Source organism: Bufo bufo, chromosome 2 (genome assembly GCF_905171765.1).
Source record: "Bufo bufo chromosome 2, aBufBuf1.1, whole genome shotgun sequence".
Taxonomy (NCBI): Eukaryota; Metazoa; Chordata; class Amphibia; order Anura; family Bufonidae; genus Bufo; species Bufo bufo.
The window spans coordinates 318,703,599-318,723,458 of NC_053390.1; the positions used below are offsets into that span (position 1 = coordinate 318,703,599).

At 42.4% G+C, this 19,860-nt stretch overlaps 1 protein-coding gene across 4 annotated transcripts in view; it reads left to right on the forward strand.

Moving 5' to 3' along the window:
* The window catches only part of LOC120989087 (contactin-associated protein-like 4), a 434,442-nt gene that overhangs the window by 245,581 nt on the left and 169,001 nt on the right, over nt 1-19,860 (forward strand). For all 4 annotated transcript variants that reach the window (XM_040416967.1, XM_040416966.1, XM_040416969.1 and 1 more), the window contains 2 exons: nt 4,870-5,040; nt 19,258-19,476. In XM_040416967.1, the coding sequence (XP_040272901.1) occupies nt 4,870-5,040; nt 19,258-19,476 (390 nt within the window). The remainder of the gene's footprint in view (nt 1-4,869; nt 5,041-19,257; nt 19,477-19,860) is intronic.

A 19,860-nucleotide genomic window follows, 5' to 3' on the forward strand; every position in this document is an offset into this window, starting at 1 on the left:
AGTTTGTTTGATACAGCGAACTCCGAGTGTGACACATCCACACCTATGTGAACGTAGCGATATTCATGCGGTTCCTATATATTGTTTTTTATTGTTGTTTTTTATGTATGTATTTTTAACAGATTTTATACTTACATGTATACATGTTTATGAAGTGTAATAAATTTTAGATACTCTATTCCCACGTGAGTACCAACTGTTTTGAGTGCCGGTTCCATCTTTCAGAAAAATTTTTTACTCAGAACTATGGGTGTTTCTTTTTGAACCTGAGCACCAGGCGTGGTTAACCAAAGTGAGCCATCTGTCCACTATTTGTAAAGCGGTAGTGACAGCGACATTACTTGCGCCATACCTCCTGTTTAACGTATGAGCATCCTATAAATATCTGTGACATTCTGTTTACTTTATTTGCGCATACACTTGCAAAACCTGCGCTACTGCACGTGTGACATACTTGCAAGCATATATCCCATTTAATATGCACAAGGCAAGCAGTAAGGGACGTGGAAGTGTCCGTGCTGCTGATGGTGCACGCAGAGGCCATGGCCCTAGGGACGGTGAAACTGTTCCTACTGCCAGAGCACAAGAAACACACTCATCCACGATACCTAGCTTCATGTCCCAGTTTGAAGGGCGCAGGACACCACTCTCAAAGTCACACCAGTGCGACCAGGTGGTGGGTTGGATTGCAGCAGATAATGCTTCCAGTCGGTTAAGCACCAACCTGTCTTCCACAAAGTCCAGTATCAGTAGCCAAGAGTCTGCTCAACAGAATCCTCACCCTGATACTCCTTCCACCCACCATGGAAAGTCTTGGCAAACAAGTGATCACACACTCGGATATTCCGAGGAGTTGTTTTTATCGCCATTCCTTAATTTGGCCTCTCGCCAAGCCCGCTTTAAGAGGGACATGAAGAGATCTTGTGCCCTGATTCCCAAACTCTGGAACAGCCACAGTCAGAAGAAGATGACGGTGGGGAACGGCAATTAGTGTTTCACAAGGTGGATGATGATGATGAGACACAGTTGCCAATAAGTTAACTGCAATTAGTGTCTCAAGAGGTTCATGATGAGGATGAGACACAGTTATCAATAACTGAGGTTGTTGTTGTATATTTATTTTTCCGCTAAAATACCCGACAAAAGCCTTTACTACAGATTACTGCACCGCAGAGCGGCAAATGTATTTTTTCTTTTTACGCTAATACACATCACAAAAGGCTTTAAAAGAAATAACTGAACCACAGAGCGGCAAATAAATTTTTACGTTTTCTGCTAAAACACCCCACAAAAGCCTTTACTACAGATTACTGCAACGCAGAGCGGCAAATATATTTTTTCTTTTTCTCCATGTCCTCACACGTGCAGCTGCCATGTTAGGAAAAAATTTGATTTGTTTCCACGAAGCACAAGGAAATTCGCATTCGGTGCGAATTGAATTTTTCCTGAAGTTCGGAACGAATTCCACTTCGTCCGCTTCGATTCGCTCATCTCTAATTCCCACACAGTTGTATTTTTTTTCTGGGACTTGTTCAATTTAATTAAACCAGCAAATAGGTGAATAGTACAGCAATACACAGGGTAGTGCAGCAATTTACCTATAAGTGATAACGTGATATTGTGTTAGGCCTCAATGATTTGTTTCTGTTTATTGAACGAATCCCAGAAAAAAAAAATGTCAATTTCAACCGGTTGAATTTATTTATTATTTTCTGAGATTTGTTCAGTTTAACTAAACCAGCATATAGGTGATCAGTACAGCAATGCACAGGATAGTGCAGCAATTTTTCTGTGATTGATAACATAATATTAAGTGTCAGGCCTCAATCATCAGTTCCCATTTATTGTATCTCCAAATGGTTGAAATGGAACCCCTTAGTGACCACCCATACATCTTTTTACGTTGGTCACTAGAGGGTCTTAGGCTGCCTGCCAAGTTTTCACGGTGGAACGGTCTAAGCGCTGCAAGGGTCCCCTATAGGAATTGCGCATTGTATTTTAGAAGTACCGTATATACTCGAGTATAAGATGAGTTTTTTGGCACATATTTTTGTGCTCAAAAAGCCTCCTCGTCTTATACTCGAGTCTAGGTCTTAGCTCCGGTAATACAGGCAGTGCGGGGGGCGGCGCTCACTCACTGACGTCACGCGCCTGCGCCGCCTAGTGGGAGAAGGCGCGTGACATCAGTGAGTGAGCGCCGCTCCCCGCACTGCCTGTATTACCGGAGCAAAGACAAAGTACAAAGTAAGATATCCACAGTTAATGGTTACTTATATATACTGCTGTGAGCGTCGGGGAGGGGGATCTGTGGATGGCACTGTAGGGGGATCTGTGGATGGCACTGTAGGGAGATCTGTGGATGGCACTGTAGGGGGATCTGTGGATGGCACTGTAGGGAGATCTGTGGATGGCACTGTAGGGGGATCTGTGGATGGCACTGTAGGGGGATCTGTGGATGGCACTGTAGGGGGATCTGTGGATGGCACTGTAGGGGGATCTGTGGATGGCACTGTAGGGGGATCTGTGGATGGCACTGTAGGGAGATCTGTGGATGGCACTGTAGGGGGATCTGTGGATGGCACTGTAGGGGGATCTGTGGATGGCAGTGCCATCCACAGATCCCCCTACAGTGCCATCCACAGATACCCCCTCCCCTAAACAGTGCCATCATGGCACTGTTTAGGGGAGGGGGGGATCTGTGGATGGCACTGTTTAGGGGGGATCTGTGGATGGCACTGTTTAGGGGGGAGATCTGTGGATGGCACTGTTTAGGGGGGAGATCTGTGGATGGCTCCCTGTATTTAATGCAGAGTGTGTGTGTATATAATGCATACACTCTGCATTAAATACAGGGAGTCACCCTCTTGCAGATGTGTGTATATAATGTAGAGTGTGTGCATTATATACACATACACTCTGCATTATAGCTGCATTTCCCACCCTAGTCTTATACTCGAGTAAATAATTTTTCCCATTTTTTTGGGGTAAAATTAGGGGCTCGGCTTATACTCGGGTCGGCTTATACTCGAGTATATACGGTAATCAAAAGGTGAACAGTTATAGTCTTCTGAGACTATTAAGTGGTTAAAAAAGGAAAAAGAACATTTATTAAATAAAAACATTCCATTAAAAAAATATGCTATTTTATTCCATTGTTGCTGCGTCCATAACGACTCACATTGCAGAAATATTGTGTAAATTATCTCCAACAGTGAATGCAGTAAAAAAATACAAGAATTGCTTATTTTTTCTTATTCGCCACAAAAAACTCAATAACAATTGATCAAAAAGTGATATTTACAGCAAAATGATACCATTTATTTATGCTGAAAAATTAAAGCCACAAAATGTATAACTTAAAAACTCAGCAGCAGTATTGTCCCAGAAAGAGTTAATAAAAGTCAATCAGAAAATTATATGTACCCCAAAATGGCACCATTAAAAACCACACAAAAAAAGCCATCATACAGCTACATAGACAGTAAAATAAAAAAAAGTTATAGCTCTTGGAAGGCGACGATAAAAAAAGGAAGAAAAATGCTAGATCAGTAAGGTCCAAAACAGGCTGGTCACTAAGGGGTTATTTTTTTTCTGGGACTTGTTCAATTTAATTAAACCAGCACATAGGTGATAACTGATCAGTGCAGCAATACACAGGGTCAGAGTACTGCATCAAATTATCTGTGTTAATGAGTTTAGGACTAAGGCCTCGATCACATTTCCATGTCAGTGTCACGTCCGTGGAAAAACATACATGTTTCATCCGTGAAGATGTCCGTGAAAGATCCATGCTTTGTCCATGTGTCCGTTTTTACCATCAGTGTGTCATCCGTAATTCAATGACGTTCAGCTTAAAATTAATTTCCAAAGAATCTTTTATTAGTCTTCAGTGAAAAACGGATGCAACACAGAAACAATACAGATGTGTGTCAGTGATTTTCACTAACCCATAGACTTCAATGGGCGTGCTTGGTCCGCATCACGGATTAAAGTAGTGCATCTCCCCGTGATGTTTTTGCTGACCCACAGTCAGTAAAAAAATACTGAAATGTGAACAGACACATTTAAATCAATGGGTATGTGTGCTGTCCGCAGAAAATGTGAACAAGTTTCCCTTAACTTCTATCTCCACACGGTGTCAGTTTATATTCAAGCCAACATATACGTGATTATTACACCAATACAGAGGGTAGCACACAAAATTATCTGAGAGGCCTACATTTGTGAGTGATAATGAATTTACGCCTCAATCTGACTTGGATAAAGTCATAATTAACAGTTGGTCGGACTTAAAAAAAAAACACACAAGAGACACTTTTATATTATAATATGGTATATTAACATTTTTTGGTACTGGACATGGGATGCCAAATAGGGGATATTTTACAATGTAATGAATTTGCAGGATCAAAGGACATCAAGTGTTCCTATTTTCCCAACTAGGGGTAATGCCCTTCCAAGTGCCAGGACCTCCATCAAACCTCTTAATGAAGAAGCCACATTGCTCCTTAAATGTTACAGCTCCATCACCTTTACTAATATTATAATTATGCAGTTTACAAAGCATGCTTGTATATTTATTAACCTTTCAGAGTGGAAAGAATCTAACATTTACCACACTAGATCTGCAGGAACAATGATTAAATTACATGGTAGCCACAGTCTATGTACGTGGTACATGTATTCGGAAACTGTGGGCTCTGCAGTTTAATGAAATACTATATTATAATTTATACAGGGACTAATGACTGGAGCCACACAATGAAGACAATACATTAAATAGCAATACTCATATTCATGTTTCTTCTCTAATGACACCATAATGTGCACCATTCTTCAGTCTTCTGTGTTCTCTTTTTTTTTGCCTAGGAAGATTTTGGAATGCAGCTTCATTTAACACGTTATCATCTTACCTGCATTTCCCTACCTTTGATGGTGAATTTAGTGCAGACGTGTCTTTTTTCTTTAAAACTGCATCACCATCTGGACTATTCTTGGAAAACCTCGGAATTAAGGATTTTATTCGGATAGAGCTAGAATGTGAGTTTATATCCTTATTCAATTATTGACAAGCAAGAATATGTACAGTTGTAAGAAAAAGTGAAGCCATCGGAATTACATGGATTTCTGCTTTGATTACTAATGCAATTTTCACAATTATAGACAAGCATAATCTAACTAAACTTATAGCACACAAACAGTTGTACCATTCATGTATTTTATTGAGCACACTAAGTAAACATCCACAGTACAGAAAGAAAAAGCAAGTGAACCCTTGATTTTAATAACCTTTAGATCCCCAATTGACATCAATCACCTCCATCAAACATTTCCTGTAGCACTAAAGATTTATGGAAAGTTTTATTTTTATTAATAATAAATTAGAAAACAACGGCATATCCGGTGTCCGTCCCCGGACAGAAGGAATAAATATATATAATAAACCAATACTTCAAGAAGAATTTTTAAAAGTCTACCCAACCCACCCCAACGACCCACAAAGGGAGGGAAGGCACCCAAAAAAGCATACACTTCATTACACCCTTTGGAAGAGCCAGCTAAAGACAGATGATTCATTCCCCCTAATATGCATATAATTGGTTCTCTATCCATACCATACCACTTTATTAACCCCTTAAGGACGCAGGGCGTATCGGTACGCCCTATTTCCCGAGTCCTTAAGGACTCAGGGCGTACCGGTACGTCCTAACTTGAAATCGGCATTCCGGCGCCCCAGGGGTTAATCGGAACGGGATTTCGGCTGAAATCATTCAGCCGGCATCCCGTAACAATGCAGGGGGGGGTCATTTGACCCCCCCGCATCGACGATCGCAGAAAACCGCAGGTCAATTCAGACCTGCGGTTTTCTGCGTTTCCGGTCCATTCGGGTGTCCTGTGACCCGATGAACCGGAAAAAGACTGCGATCGGTGGCGTAATTTTACACCACCTATCGCAGTCCGAGGATTTGGAGAGGCGGTGCTGGCCCTGGTGCTGAACGCCGCTGTCCAGGGTGCTGATTGGAGCAGGGGAGAGAGGCGCGAGATTCAAACTTCCTGCGCTCCTCTCTCCCCTCCTCTTCCTGTCCAGCACCCTGACCGTGCAGCACCGTCCAGAACGAGCTCCTGTGTCCCCACAATCGGCATCCATCACCCTCCTGCACCCATCGCCACCCAGGTAGGTTAGGGTCAGTGAGGGAGAGGCACCGTTAGGCAGGGAAAGAAGGGAAAAGTTAGTTAGAAAAAAAAAAAAACTTTTATTTCAAACTTTCTTTGATCCATCCAGACCCCAGATCCCCCCCTGCCACTTGCCCCCCCCCCACCAGACCCCCCCCACCACCAGACCCCCACCCCACCCCCCTTCCCCACCACCAACCCCCCCCCACCAGCCCCCCCCCCCCTCCCCTGACCACCAGCCCCCTTACCACCACTTTTTTTTTCTGCGTGCGCTGACTGGCCGGCACTTTTTAGCGTCCGTCCAGTGTTAGCGCATCGCCCGCCCCACCACCCCACCGACCGCTGATCAGCGTTGTACCGCTGATCAGCAAGTTTGAACTTTTTTTTTCCTAACACTTGCCCTTTCTTTTTTTGCCTTTTTTAGTACGCGAACACCCGTTGCCCCCACACACACGCACATATAATAAAGGTTTCCACACACGCACACATACACGCACACACACCCATGGCCCGCCGGATGTTCTCGGCCGAGGAGGCATACGCCCAGATTGCCTCCGACTCTGAGAGCCCCAGTGAGGATGAGGATGACCTTACGTTCCTTTTATCATCCGCATCCTCCTCATCATCATCTGATGACGATGAGCCACCAAGGCGGCGGAGACGCCGCCAGGCGGAGCCAGGGGCCCCACATGCTAGGGATCCTGTGGCCCACCCCAGTACGAGCCGCCCTGGGGTTCGTACTGGTTTCCCGGCCCACCAAATAAGTCCACCGGAGCCCCCTGCCGATGAACTTAGCTGGTGTCCCCCAGTGGACTTTGAGCCTGAGATTCCGGATTTTGCTGGCAATCCTGGAATCCAGATTCCCACAGTGGGGTTTACTGAAATAGACTATTTTAGTTTTTTTTTCAGTAACCCACTGGTGAATCTGATGGTGGAGCAGACGAATCTGTACGCCCAACAGTTCGTCGCTCAAAACCCAGGCTCATTTTTGGCTAGACCCGGTGGCTGGACGCCGGTCAGTGCAGCCGAGATGAGGACATTTTGGGGCCTCGTGCTGCATATGGGTCTAGTCCAAAAACCCAGTGTCAGGCAATACTGGAGTGGGGACGTCCTATACCAGACCCCACTGTACAGTATGGTCATGACACGTCCCCGGTTTGAGGCCATCCGGAAATGTCTGCATTATTCCGATAATGCAGCATGTCCCCCCCGAAGTGATCCTGCCTATGACCGGCTGTACAAGATACGGCCGGTCATCGATCACTTTGGGGCCACATTTCAGCAGGCCTACGTACCTGGAAGGGAGGTCGCGGTTGATGAGTCTCTCGTTGCGTTCAAGGGGAGACTCAGTTTCCGCCAATATATTCCCACAAAGCGGGCGAGGTATGGCGTGAAGCTATACAAAATTTGTGAGAGTACCTCAGGGTACACTTACAAATTTCGTGTGTACGAGGGGCGAGATTCCCGGATTCAACCCCCAGAATGTCCCCCCACTCTGGGTGTTACCGGGAAACTCGTGTGGGACCTTATGTACCCACTGCTGGATAAGGGTTACCACTTGTACGTGGACAACTTTTATACCAGCATTCCCTTGTTCAGGTCCCTTGCCGCCAGATCCACGTTCGCTTGTGGGACCGTGCGGAAAAATCAACGCGGCCTCCCTGCCTACCCCCTCCAGGTACCTATCCCCAGGGGTGAGACCCGTGCACTTACCAGTGGAAACCTGTTGCTGGTCAGGTATAAGGACAAGAGGGATGTCCTTATGCTGTCCACAATCCACGGTAACGGCATCACCCCAGTCCCTGTGCGAGGTACCGCGGCAACGGTCCTCAAGCCCGATTGTATCGTCGCCTACAATCGGTATATGGGAGGAGTTGATCTCTCGGATCAAGTCCTCAAGCCATATAACGCCATGCGCAAAACCCGGGCATGGTACAAAAAAGTTGCGGTCTACTTGGTGCAGGTTGCCATGTACAACTCTTTTGTACTATCCCGAAGCGCTGGCAGCACAGGGACATTCCTCCAATTCTATGAGGCAGTCCTCAAGGACCTGATCTTTTCGGACCGGGAAAGAGCAGGCCGGAGTACCTCGGGAATTGGAGGCGCCCGGATCGTCCCTGGCCAACACTTTCCAGGTGTGGTCCCCCATACTGGAAAGAAGGGACGAACCCAAAAAAAGTGCAGAGTGTGTCGCAGGAGGGGGATACGGAAGGACACCACCACTCAGTGCGACACTTGCCCCGATCATCCGGGCCTCTGCGTTATCGATTGCTTCAGGGAGTATCACACTTCCATGGAGTACTAAATTTTTATAATCCCCAACAGTCCACTAGAGAACATAAAAAACTATGGCTCTCAGACTTTGGAGATACGGAAACATTTTTTTTTTCCCAAAAAAATATTAGTTTTAGTGCAGGCATCCTCAAACTGCGGCCCTCCAGATGTTGTAAAACTATAACTCCCAGCATGCCCAGACAACCTACAGCCATCAGCAGGGCATGGTGGGAATTGTAGTTTTACAACATCTGGAGGGCCGCAGTTTTTAGGATGCCTGCTTAGTGTCTCCAAAGTCTGAGAACCATACATATTGGGCATCGTCGCGTGCGTAAAAGTCGTCGCTATAAAAATAACTTTTGCCCAAACGCCTCGGATGAACGGTGTTAAAAATATAAAATAAAAACGGTGCCAAAACACTCATTTTTGGGCAAAATTTCCATTTGAATCCTTTTTGCCGGTAATAAAGCAAGGGTTAACCGCCAAACAAAACTCAATATTTATGGCCCTGATTCTGTAGTTTGCAGAAACACCCCATATGTGGTCGTAAATGGCTATATAGCCGCACGGCAGGGCATAGAACGAAGGGAACTCCATATGGTTTCTAGAAGGCAGATTTTGATGGACAGTTTTTTTTTTGACACCATGTCCCATTAGAAGCCCCCCCTGATGTAGCCTAGACTAGAAACTCCAAAAAAGTGACCCCATCTAAGAAACTACACCCCTCAAGGTATTCAAAAGTTACTTTACAAACTATGTTAACCCTTTAGGTGTTCCACAAAACTAAATAGCGAATGTAGAAACAATTTTAGAATTTTTTTTTTGTTACATTGCCTCAAAAAAGAGTAATATAGAGCAACCAAAAATCATATTTACCCCTAAAATAGTCCCAAAACAACAACCACCTTATCCCGTAGTTTCCTAGATGGGGTCACTTTTGTGGAGTTTCTACTCTAGGGGTGCATCAGGGGGCTTGAAAGGGTACATGGTGTAAATAAACCAGTCCAGCAAAATCTGCCTTCCAAAAACCATATGACGTTCCCCTTCTTCTATGTCCTGCCGTTTAGCCAAATAGTAGTTTACGACCACATATGGGGTGTTTCTGCAAACTACAGAATCGGGGCAACCCATTTTGAGTTTTGTTTGGCAGTTAACCCTTGTTTTACTCCTGGAAAAAATTGATTATTTTGGAAAATTTTCCAAAAAATAGAAATTTCAAAATTGTTTCTCCATCTGCCATCAACTCTTGTGGAACACCTAAAGGGTTAACAAAGTTTGTAAACCCAGTTTTGAATACCTTGAGGGGTGTACTTTCTTAGATGGAGTCACTTTTTTGAAATTTCTATTCTAGGGGTGCAACAGGGGGCTTCAAATGGGACATGGTATAAACAAAACCAGTCCTGCAAAATCTGCCTTCCAAAACCCATATGGTGTTCCCCTCCTTCCATGTGCTCCCGTTCGGCCAAACAGTAGTTTACGACCACATATGGGGTGTTTCTGCAAACTACAGAATCGGGGCAACCCATTTTGAGTTTTGTTTGGCAGTTAACCCTTGTTTTACTCCTGGAAAAAATTGATTATATTGGAAAATTTTCCAAAAAATAGAAATTTCAAAATTGTTTCTCCATCTGCCATCAACTCTTGTGGAACACCTAAAGGGTTAACAAAGTTTGTAAACCCAGTTTTGAATACCTTGAGGGGTGTACTTTCTTAGATGGAGTCACTTTTTTGAAATTTCTATTCTAGGGGTGCAACAGGGGGCTTCAAATGGGACATGGTATAAACAAAACCAGTCCTGCAAAATCTGCCTTCCAAAACCCATATGGTGTTCCCCTCCTTCTATGTGCTCCCGTTCGGCCAAACAGTAGTTTACGACCACATATGGGGTGTTTCTGCAAACTACAGAATCAGGGCAACCCATTTTGAGTTTTGTTTGGCAGTTAACCCTTGTTTTACTCCTGGAAAAAATTGATTATATTGGAAAATTTTCCAAAAAATAGAAATTTCTAAATTGTTTCTCCATCTGCCATCAACTCTTGTGGAACACCTAAAGGGTTAACAAAGTTTGTAAACCCAGTTTTGAATACCTTGAGGGGTGTACTTTCTTAGATGGAGTCACTTTTTTGAAATTTCTATTCTAGGGGTGCAACAGGGGGCTTCAAATGGGACATGGTATAAACAAAACCAGTCCTGCAAAATCTGCCTTCCAAAACCCATATGGTGTTCCCCTCCTTCTATGTGCTCCCGTTCGGCCAAACAGTAGTTTACGACCACATATGGGGTGTTTCTGCAAACTACAGAATCAGGGCAACCCATTTTGAGTTTTGTTTGGCAGTTAACCCTTGTTTTACTCCTGGAAAAAATTGATTATATTGGAAAATTTTCCAAAAAATAGAAATTTCAAAATTGTTTCTCCATCTGCCATCAACTCTTGTGGAACACCTAAAGGGTTAACAAAGTTTGTAAACCCAGTTTTGAATACCTTGAGGGGTGTACTTTCTTAGATGGAGTCACTTTTTTGAAATTTCTATTCTAGGGGTGCAACAGGGGGCTTCAAATGGGACATGGTATAAACAAAACCAGTCCTGCAAAATCTGCCTTCCAAAACCCATATGGTGTTCCCCTCCTTCTATGTGCTCCCGTTCGGCCAAACAGTAGTTTACGACCACATATGGGGTGTTTCTGCAAACTACAGAATCGGGGCAACCCATTTTGAGTTTTGTTAGGCAGTTAACCCTTGTTTTACTACTGGAAAAAATTGATTATATTGGAAAATTTTCCAAAAAATATAAATTTCAAAATTGTTTCTCCATCTGCCATTAACTCTTGTGGAAGACCTAAAGGGTTAATAAAGTTTGAAAAAACAGTTTTGAATACCTTGAGGGGTGTAGTTTCTAGAATGGGGTCATTTTTGGGAGGTTTCTATTATCTAAGCCTCACAATATGACCTCAAACCTGAACTGGTCCATAAAAAGTGGGATTTTGAAGATTTCAGAAAATTTCAAAATTTGCTTCTAAACTTCTAAGCCTTGTAACATCCCCAAAAAATAAAATATCATTCCCAAAATGCTACAAACATGAAGTAGACATATGGGGAATGTAAAATCATCACAATTTTTGGGGGTATTACTATGTATTACAGAAGTAGAGAAACTGAAAGTTTGAAATTTGCTAATTTTTCAAAATTTTTGGTAAAAACTGTATTTTTTTATGCAAAAAAATTAACTTTTTTGACCCAATTTTAGCAGTGTCATGAAGTACAATATGTGACGAAAAAACAATCTCAGAACGGCCTGGGTAAGTCAAAGCGTTTTAAAGTTATCAGCACTTAAAGTGACAGTGGTCAGATTTGCAAAAAATGGCCAAGTCCTTAAGGTGAAATAGGGCCGAGTCCTTAAGGGGTTAATATTATCTATCCATACCACTTTATTAATATTACTATTTTTGACCAATATCTAAACAATCTCAGACAACTCCAAAATAAATGTATTAATCCTGCATGTTCTTTTTTGCACCTGGGAGTGTTATCTGTCTTTAGTAACACCATTCTTTTAACAAGGACAGGTGAACAATGTAGTCTATGCAATATAAAGAATTGAGAGACTCTATCTGAGGCAAACAACGAGACCGCCAAGGGACTTCTCAATACATTCTACCAGACCTTACCCTCCTTTGTACCAACCTCAATTTCACTTTGTACCCTAGAACCCACATTAACATTGGCCTGTTTAGCCTTCTGTAACACCTTATATATCCTAGCTAGAGTAGCCCTTGTTCTCCTATCTAAAATTATTTTACTCAATACTTCACCCTCCTATACCGATCTGGAGAACATGATAAGCCTATCGCTCTCCCAAGCTACAAATACTGTGTATTTGTAAAAGTTCCTCTTTGAAAGCCCAAAATCCCTCATTAAGGCAACAAAATCTTTTAATATATTACCTTCAAAAATGTGAATCAACAAAAGCATGACCTTATGTTTCCAATTATATATATATATATAGATGTGTACAGAGTGGACGAGGAATTTCGTACCATTCCTCTCCGCAAATAGTTTGCCAAAATGTCTGGGATCCTTGCATACACAGCCTTCTTAAGGTCATGCTATAGTATTGTGATAGGGTGAAGGTTAGAATTCTGACTTGGCCTTCTCAAATAACAAATCTTCTTGGATCATTGTCATGTATCACTGAATTTCCTTCCCTTCCTTTCTGCTCTTACCTTATGTTTTTCTCGCCTCTTTCAAGATTACCCATTGAGATCTTAGCAGGACAATTACTCCTAGGGTCAGCAGCAACAGTCCTGAATTGTCTCCATTTGTGAATTATTTATCTAAAGGTCAATTGATGTAGATCTTGGTGGTTAGCATTGATTTTGTAGCCTTTTGCTGCTTCATGCATCCCTATAGCACAAGTTCTGATGTTTTCTGAAAGATGTTTACTCGGAGACATGATTCAGAATAACCAGTGTCTTAGGGGCGGAGCTAGCCGCGAGCCGAGATGGAAGCTTGATCTCAGAGCTCCACACAGACGCTGCTGCAGCTTCGGTTTAACGGGTGACAGAAGCCCCTAAGATGGTGAAAACTAACAAAGAAAGGAGCGATACAGTACAGGGCACTCAAAAATCGTGCCGAACGCAATCAGAAATGGATCGTTTTCTCAAAAAACGGAGTTTCTCGCCGGCCCACAGATCTAAGATGGCGCCGGAGGGAGCCGGAGCCGCCGTGCCACCAGAAGACTCCGATGGTGAAAGTTCCTGTGCTATGTCAGAAGGTACAGAGCCTGCAGATCTACCCCTGTCTAGAGCCTTCTTTAAGAAGACGCTTTATAAGGCGCTGCAACCCCTGCACAGAGACATTTCTGATATCAAGACGGAGGTTAAACAGATTGGGGGACGTGTTGTATCTTTGGAGGAAACGCAGGCGGCCATAATTCAGCACGGAGAGGCTGTTAAAAAGGCCATACAAGGCCATAATGCGTTACTTACCTCAACGATCCTGCACCTGGAAGACCAGGAAAATAGAAATAGGCGGAAAAATATCCGCATAAGAGGGGTACCGGAGGATGTCCCTCCTGGAGAAATCACAGCAGCGGTCACCGCCATATTTGCCTCACTTGTGGGGGAAGACAGGGCTGCGCAGATAATAATTGAGAGGGCCCACAGAGCCCTAAGGCCTAAGCCACAGGAGAACGGCCCACCCAGAGATATTGTATGCGGATTGCTAAATTTTCTGGACACTGCCTCCTTATTAAGAGCCGCAAGAGAAGCCAAGAATATTTCATACAATGGAGCGCGCATCCAATTTTTTCAGGACCTAGCATCTAGTACCTTGGCTAAACGCAGAGCGTTGAAGCCAGTTACAGAAGCTCTTAGAGCCCACAAGTTGCCAGTGAGATGGCTATTTCCATTTGGCCTTGCGACCTTCAAAGAGGGCCGACAGATCATCATCAGAACACCGCAAGACTTAACTGATGCTTGGGATAAGCTAGGTATAGCTCCTGTGGAAGTTCAACCGTGGATGCCAGTCCCAGAAGATCTAGGCTTGCCTGACCTGCCAGAGATTCCTACATGGCAGGTGGTAAGAAAGCCGAAATCACCAAAGAACAGGAAGACATCATGAAATTTCATGGGAACTGTTTTTCTCCTTTTTTGCTTCTTTCCTCACAGCAGTACTTTGTAGGAGCACTCTAACACCATAATAGAGGGTGCTTGAAAGTTGGAAGTGGTTAGATGATACGCATTATCAACACCAGAGGGCATGAGTTTATGCTGTATTGCTGATATGATGTTACCTCTACATAGTAGAGAAATATTCAGTGCCTCCTCTGAGTGAAAGATTATAGTGCAGTTATTAATGCCTTTTCACCACTTGGGGATCATATATTGTCATAATTTGTTGCTTAGACAACATTATAGGTTTCCCACCCGTTACACAATAAGGTGTTAAACATTTTGTTTATAATAGGGCAGTTAGTCTTGATGTCAAAGGCTTTCCTCCCTTCCGGGCAGAGTTGGGGTGTTGCGCTGGGCCTGGCCTACCCTTCCTACCCATTTGGTGGGGGTGGTGGGTTGGGGCCGGGTGGAACGCCGTTAACTCCTTTACTGCTTATTTCAAAGTCAGTTGACAAGTGTTTGTTCACAATTATGATTCACTGTATAATGTGTTTTTCCCCAGTTCTTTACCTGTTTAAGGCTCTTGAAAGCTCAATACTCACGTCTTCATTGAGGTATGGCTAACTTAAACATATTGTCACATAATGTGAACGGAATTAACATCCCTCAAAAGAGACGTCAGATATTTAACTTACTCTTAAACAAAAAAGCAGACATTGTCCTTTGGCAAGAAACCCACTTTCGCCATGATCATATTCCCACACTTCCCACGACAAAGTATTCGCAGTGGTTCCATGCAACACACTCATCTGCTTCTAGAGGGGTATCCATCGCCATAAGCTCCTCTATTCCATTTAAATTGATTAAATCCTTTATTGATCCAGGGGGACGCATGCTTATTATTCAAGGTACCATCTTTAATTTTAAAATTACAATAGCCAACATATACTCTCCTAATACAGGCCAAATTCCCTGGTTGACTAAGGCCCTTAAGAAAATTAAGGAATTTTCAGAAGGTATGTTAGTAGTGGGGGGGACTTTAATGTTTCATTGGACATCAGTACACCAAAATCTCATAACATCACTAAGAAACAAATGGGGAAACTAATGATGTCATTAGCAGAATTGCGTCTGTTGGACATTTGGAGGACCATTCATCCATCAGAAAAAGATTTCACATATTTTTCCCATGTCCATAATTCATACAGTAGGATAGATTATCTTTTCTTGCCTGATGCATATTTAACCTGTGTGAAAAATGTGGAAATTGGGAATATAGTGATTTCAGATCATGCACCCGTAGTAATGTCGCTTTCTCTCCAATGTCTCCCACATAGAGCTTGGTCATGGAGGTTGAACACCACACTTCTAGAGTCAAAATCTCATGTGGACACTTTGGCAGATAAATTAGACAACTATTTTAAAACCAATGCCACCCCGGAGATCTCTCTCCCAATGTTATGGGAGGCCCATAAGGCGTATATAAGGGGGGAATTGATAGGACTAGGTTCATATATTAAGAAGAAATCTACAAAGGAATTGATGTCCCTACTTTCCCAGATTCAAACACAGGAGAAATTACACAAACTAACACACTCTGAATCACATAAAGAGGCCTTGGTTACACTTAGATGTAAAGTTAAGGATCTTCTTAATATTAAGGGAGCCAAATCACTGATGAATCTGAAAAGTAGAATATATGAACATGGAGACAAGGGAAATAAGATGATGTCTTACTTAATTAAAAAAAGAAGGGAAAAAACCTTTGTCTCCTCAATAAAGTCTAGTCCAACACTAAGGACGACCTCGACCCCTCTCATAGCTAAGGCCTTTCAGACATTTTACTCTAAACTTTACAACCTGCCAGCACCAGAGATACCTGCGGGGGCGGGTGACAAAACGAGGGCCTCCCTGATTGAGGAATTTCTTGCCTCGATTAGGGCACCCTCGTTATCAGAAGAGGAAAAGGAAAGCCTCCTCAGACCCTTCTCCACAACAGAAGTAGAGAAAGTCCTCAATTCTATCCCCATAGGGAAGAGCCCTGGTCCAGACGGGCTCCCTATTATTTATTTTAAAAAATTTAAAAGGATTTTACTCCCTCACTTTACAGATCTTTGCAACTCGTTGCTGGGAGGGTTGTCTCTGGCTCCCCAGGCCTTGAGGGCGCATATCACCATCCTACATAAAGAAGGAAAGGACCCGGAGGACTGTGGGAGCTACAGACCTATATCCCTTCTCAACTGCGACTTGAAATGGTGGTCCAAGTTGTTAGCATCTAGAATTTCCCCCATGCTAAATAGACTCATAGATCCTGAACAAGTAGGGTTTGTACCTGGGAGGGAGGGAAAACACAATATCTGTAGAGTGATCCACTTGATTCATAACGCCCATGTTAAGAAAACACCTTTGCTGCTACTGGGAACCGATGCGGAGAAGGCATTCGACAGGGTTAGCTGGGATTTCATGAGAGCCTCTTTATTGAAATTTGGTTTTCCTCCTACATTTGTCTCAGCTATTTTTTCATTATATTCCTGTCCTATGGCACAGGTTTTGGTTAATGGTGCCCTGTCGGATGCCTTCCCCATCAGGAATGGAACTAGGCAAGGTTGCCCCCTCTCGCCCACCCTCTTTATTTTGTGTTTGGAGATGTTCCTCCTTAAGATCCGACAGTCTGACAAAATTCAGGGTGTTTCTCTGGGTCAATACCAGCATAGAACTGCAGCCTTTGCAGACGACCTGTTAATTGTCATTTCAAACCCCGAAGAAGCCCTTCCCCCAGTCATGTCCTTATTTGACCAATATAGTTTAGTCTCTAATTTTAAAATTAACTTTTCCAAATCGGAAGCCTTACAAGTTAATATCCCAAATAGGATTCTGGACACTCTCCAACGCGCATCACTGTTCAAATGGCCAACAACAGCAATCAAATTTCTGGGGGTTAACATCCCGACAGATTTGAATCTGCTATTCAAATTGAATTATACTCCGCTACTTACAAAAGCCAAATCCTTCATTTCTTCATTAAAGGTACCGTACATGTCTTGGTTTGGTAGGAAGAACTTGCTGGCCACGTTTGTCCTACCCCAATTTTTGTATGTGTTCCAAGCCCTTCCGTTACATATACCTACCTCCTTTCTAACACAAATTAGGAGAACATTTACTTCATTTTTGTGGAATTCGAGACGGCCTAGATTGGCTTACTCGCTTCTCTCACAGAAGAAGCACAAAGGTGGCGTATCGTTACCAGATATGTCTCTTTATAATAAAGCTATCCACTTAGCTAGATGGGCACTTTTAGCGAATGAGAAACTACAAGCTCCCTTTCTAGACATAGAGAGGATTCTTTTAGGTACACATAGGCATGCACTAATGTGGCTTCCAGAGGCCCCTCTTTCTCTCTGTCGAGAAATGTGTACGCTGACAAAGAGTATGCTGATCTGTTATCGTAACTCTAAGAGGGCTTTAATAAGAGGAAAGTTGATCTCCAAAATTGCTCCGCTAGATGTCCTTCCTTATCTGGTAGATAAAATGGGAGGAGATGATAAGAGCTGGTGGCATTCATGGGGAGATGTGAGGATAGGTGAAGTTATAGAAAATAATCGCTTTTTGTCATTAGAGGAAACATATCACAAATTGGACAGAGGACGTCCTGCCCTAATACATAGCTGGGACTATAAAAATATATGCAAGAAATATATGAAAGGTTCGGGTCAAACGTTTTTGGAACCCACATGGCTCGAAAATTTTACGGCTCTACCCACTATTTTAAAAAAGTCACTTTCAGTTACATATAATAACCTTTTATCTGATCTTAGCATTCCCAAGCCATATTATTTGCATCAATGGGAGAGAGACCTGGGCAAGATCATCTCAGATACTGAATCCAATTATATTTTATCCCATGCACAAGGTTTTTCCTCTTGTGTTCGTTATCAAGAGAACTCATACAAAACCATTACCAGGTGGTACAGAACCCCTGAATATTTACACTCCATAGGCCTTTCACCCACAGACCAGTGTTGGAGATGCCAGGCCGGGGTAGGTTCTATGATCCATATTTGGTGGTTGTGCCCCAGAATCAAACAATTCTGGAAAGACGTTGAACAGAGCATAAATTCTATATGTGCAACAGATATAACATTAACCCCTGAGCTGGTGCTTTTGTGGATCCCTATCCCCAACTTTAAGCCATCAAAAGCGGATCTAATTACGCATATGATCGCCACAGCTAAGTTACTTATCCCAACAAAGTGGAGAGATACCTCCCCGCCAGATTTAAAGATGTGGTTCAACAAAATGCATCAACTACACAGAATGGAGGAGATGGTAGGATGGATTCATGGTAATAGGTCCAGATATTTAAAGACTTGGCTTCCCTGGAAACAGTCTAAGGAAGCTAGGGATGTGGCAGCCCTTGACGAGCTGGGGGTGGTATCCTCGTAGGAGTAACTGTACCACGAATAAGATTAAGTTCTCATTGTGTGAATTTTGTCGAGCTCTTTCATGAGCTAGCCTAACTCATTGTATAGTGGCAATATAGTGAGTGTTTAGCAACCCTATACGTTATCCGTGACTTAACGGATGATAGAGTATTAACTAAGTTTAATCAGAGAGCCTACCTGTTCGTTTACCCTTATATTATTTTGTCCCCTTTTTCAATTTTATGTTTTTTCCTTATTCCCTTACCTCTTCTTCCCGTAATTGTTAAACATCTGCATTGAAAATGTACTTGAACATGAATATATAATGTTGTGCACACTAAATTACAATGTGGAAATGTAATGTTATGTTCTTAAAAAAAATCTGAAATAATAAAAAGAGATTTACAAAAAAAAGAATAACCAGTGTCTTGAAAAGAATAGATAAGTCTGTAACCAGGGATTCACTTATTTTATCTTTCTGTAGTGTGATCAATGCAACTGTTTGTGTGCTATTAGTTGAGGTACATTGTGTTTCCTATAACAACTTAATCAGACCACAATTAAATAAGTAGCATGCAGAAATCCAGGTAATTTCAAAGTGTTCACTTACATTTACTTGCAACTGTGTGTACAGCGCCCTGGGCGTTAATGGTGCTTTAAAGATAATGATGCTGTCCTTGCTAAACAATCATTCATGACTATAATATAATGCAAAGCATATAAATTGTATTTTAACTTAGCAATGTGATAAACTGAAAAATATTTCTAATTTTAGCTCCAACAGATGTTGTTTTTTCATTTGATGTTGGAAATGGCCCCTTAGAGGTTCGTGTAAGCTCGCCTACTCATTTAAATGACAGTCAATGGCATTTTGTGAAAGCTGAGAGAAACATCAAAGAAGCCTCTCTTCAAGTGGACAACTTACCCCAAAAAACATACATTACCCCCTCAGATGGACATATACGTCTACAGCTTTACAGTCAGCTCTTCATAGGTAAGTTTTGAATTAAGCTATTTTGATGCTAGAAATAGTGGTAAAAAAATTTATATTTATGTATAATTATTAACAAACCACTTAATGATCAGGCCTGTTTGTCACTTTAAGGAGTTTTGCCAAGCTGTTTTGTTATTACTGTACTTGTCACACCCATAGAGATGAATGGACAGCACTGGTCATGTCCAACCTCTCGCCCTATTTATTTGGGACCACTGTTCATGTGATTGATGGAGGTTTCAGTAATTAGACCCTCACCCACACACAAATCAGATGCTTATTCTGTAGTTAGGTGATAACTTTAGAATGTTTTAATCTTTTAATATATATTTTTTTCATTATTGCATTTCAAAGACCCATAACTTTATTTTTCTAATGCTGTAA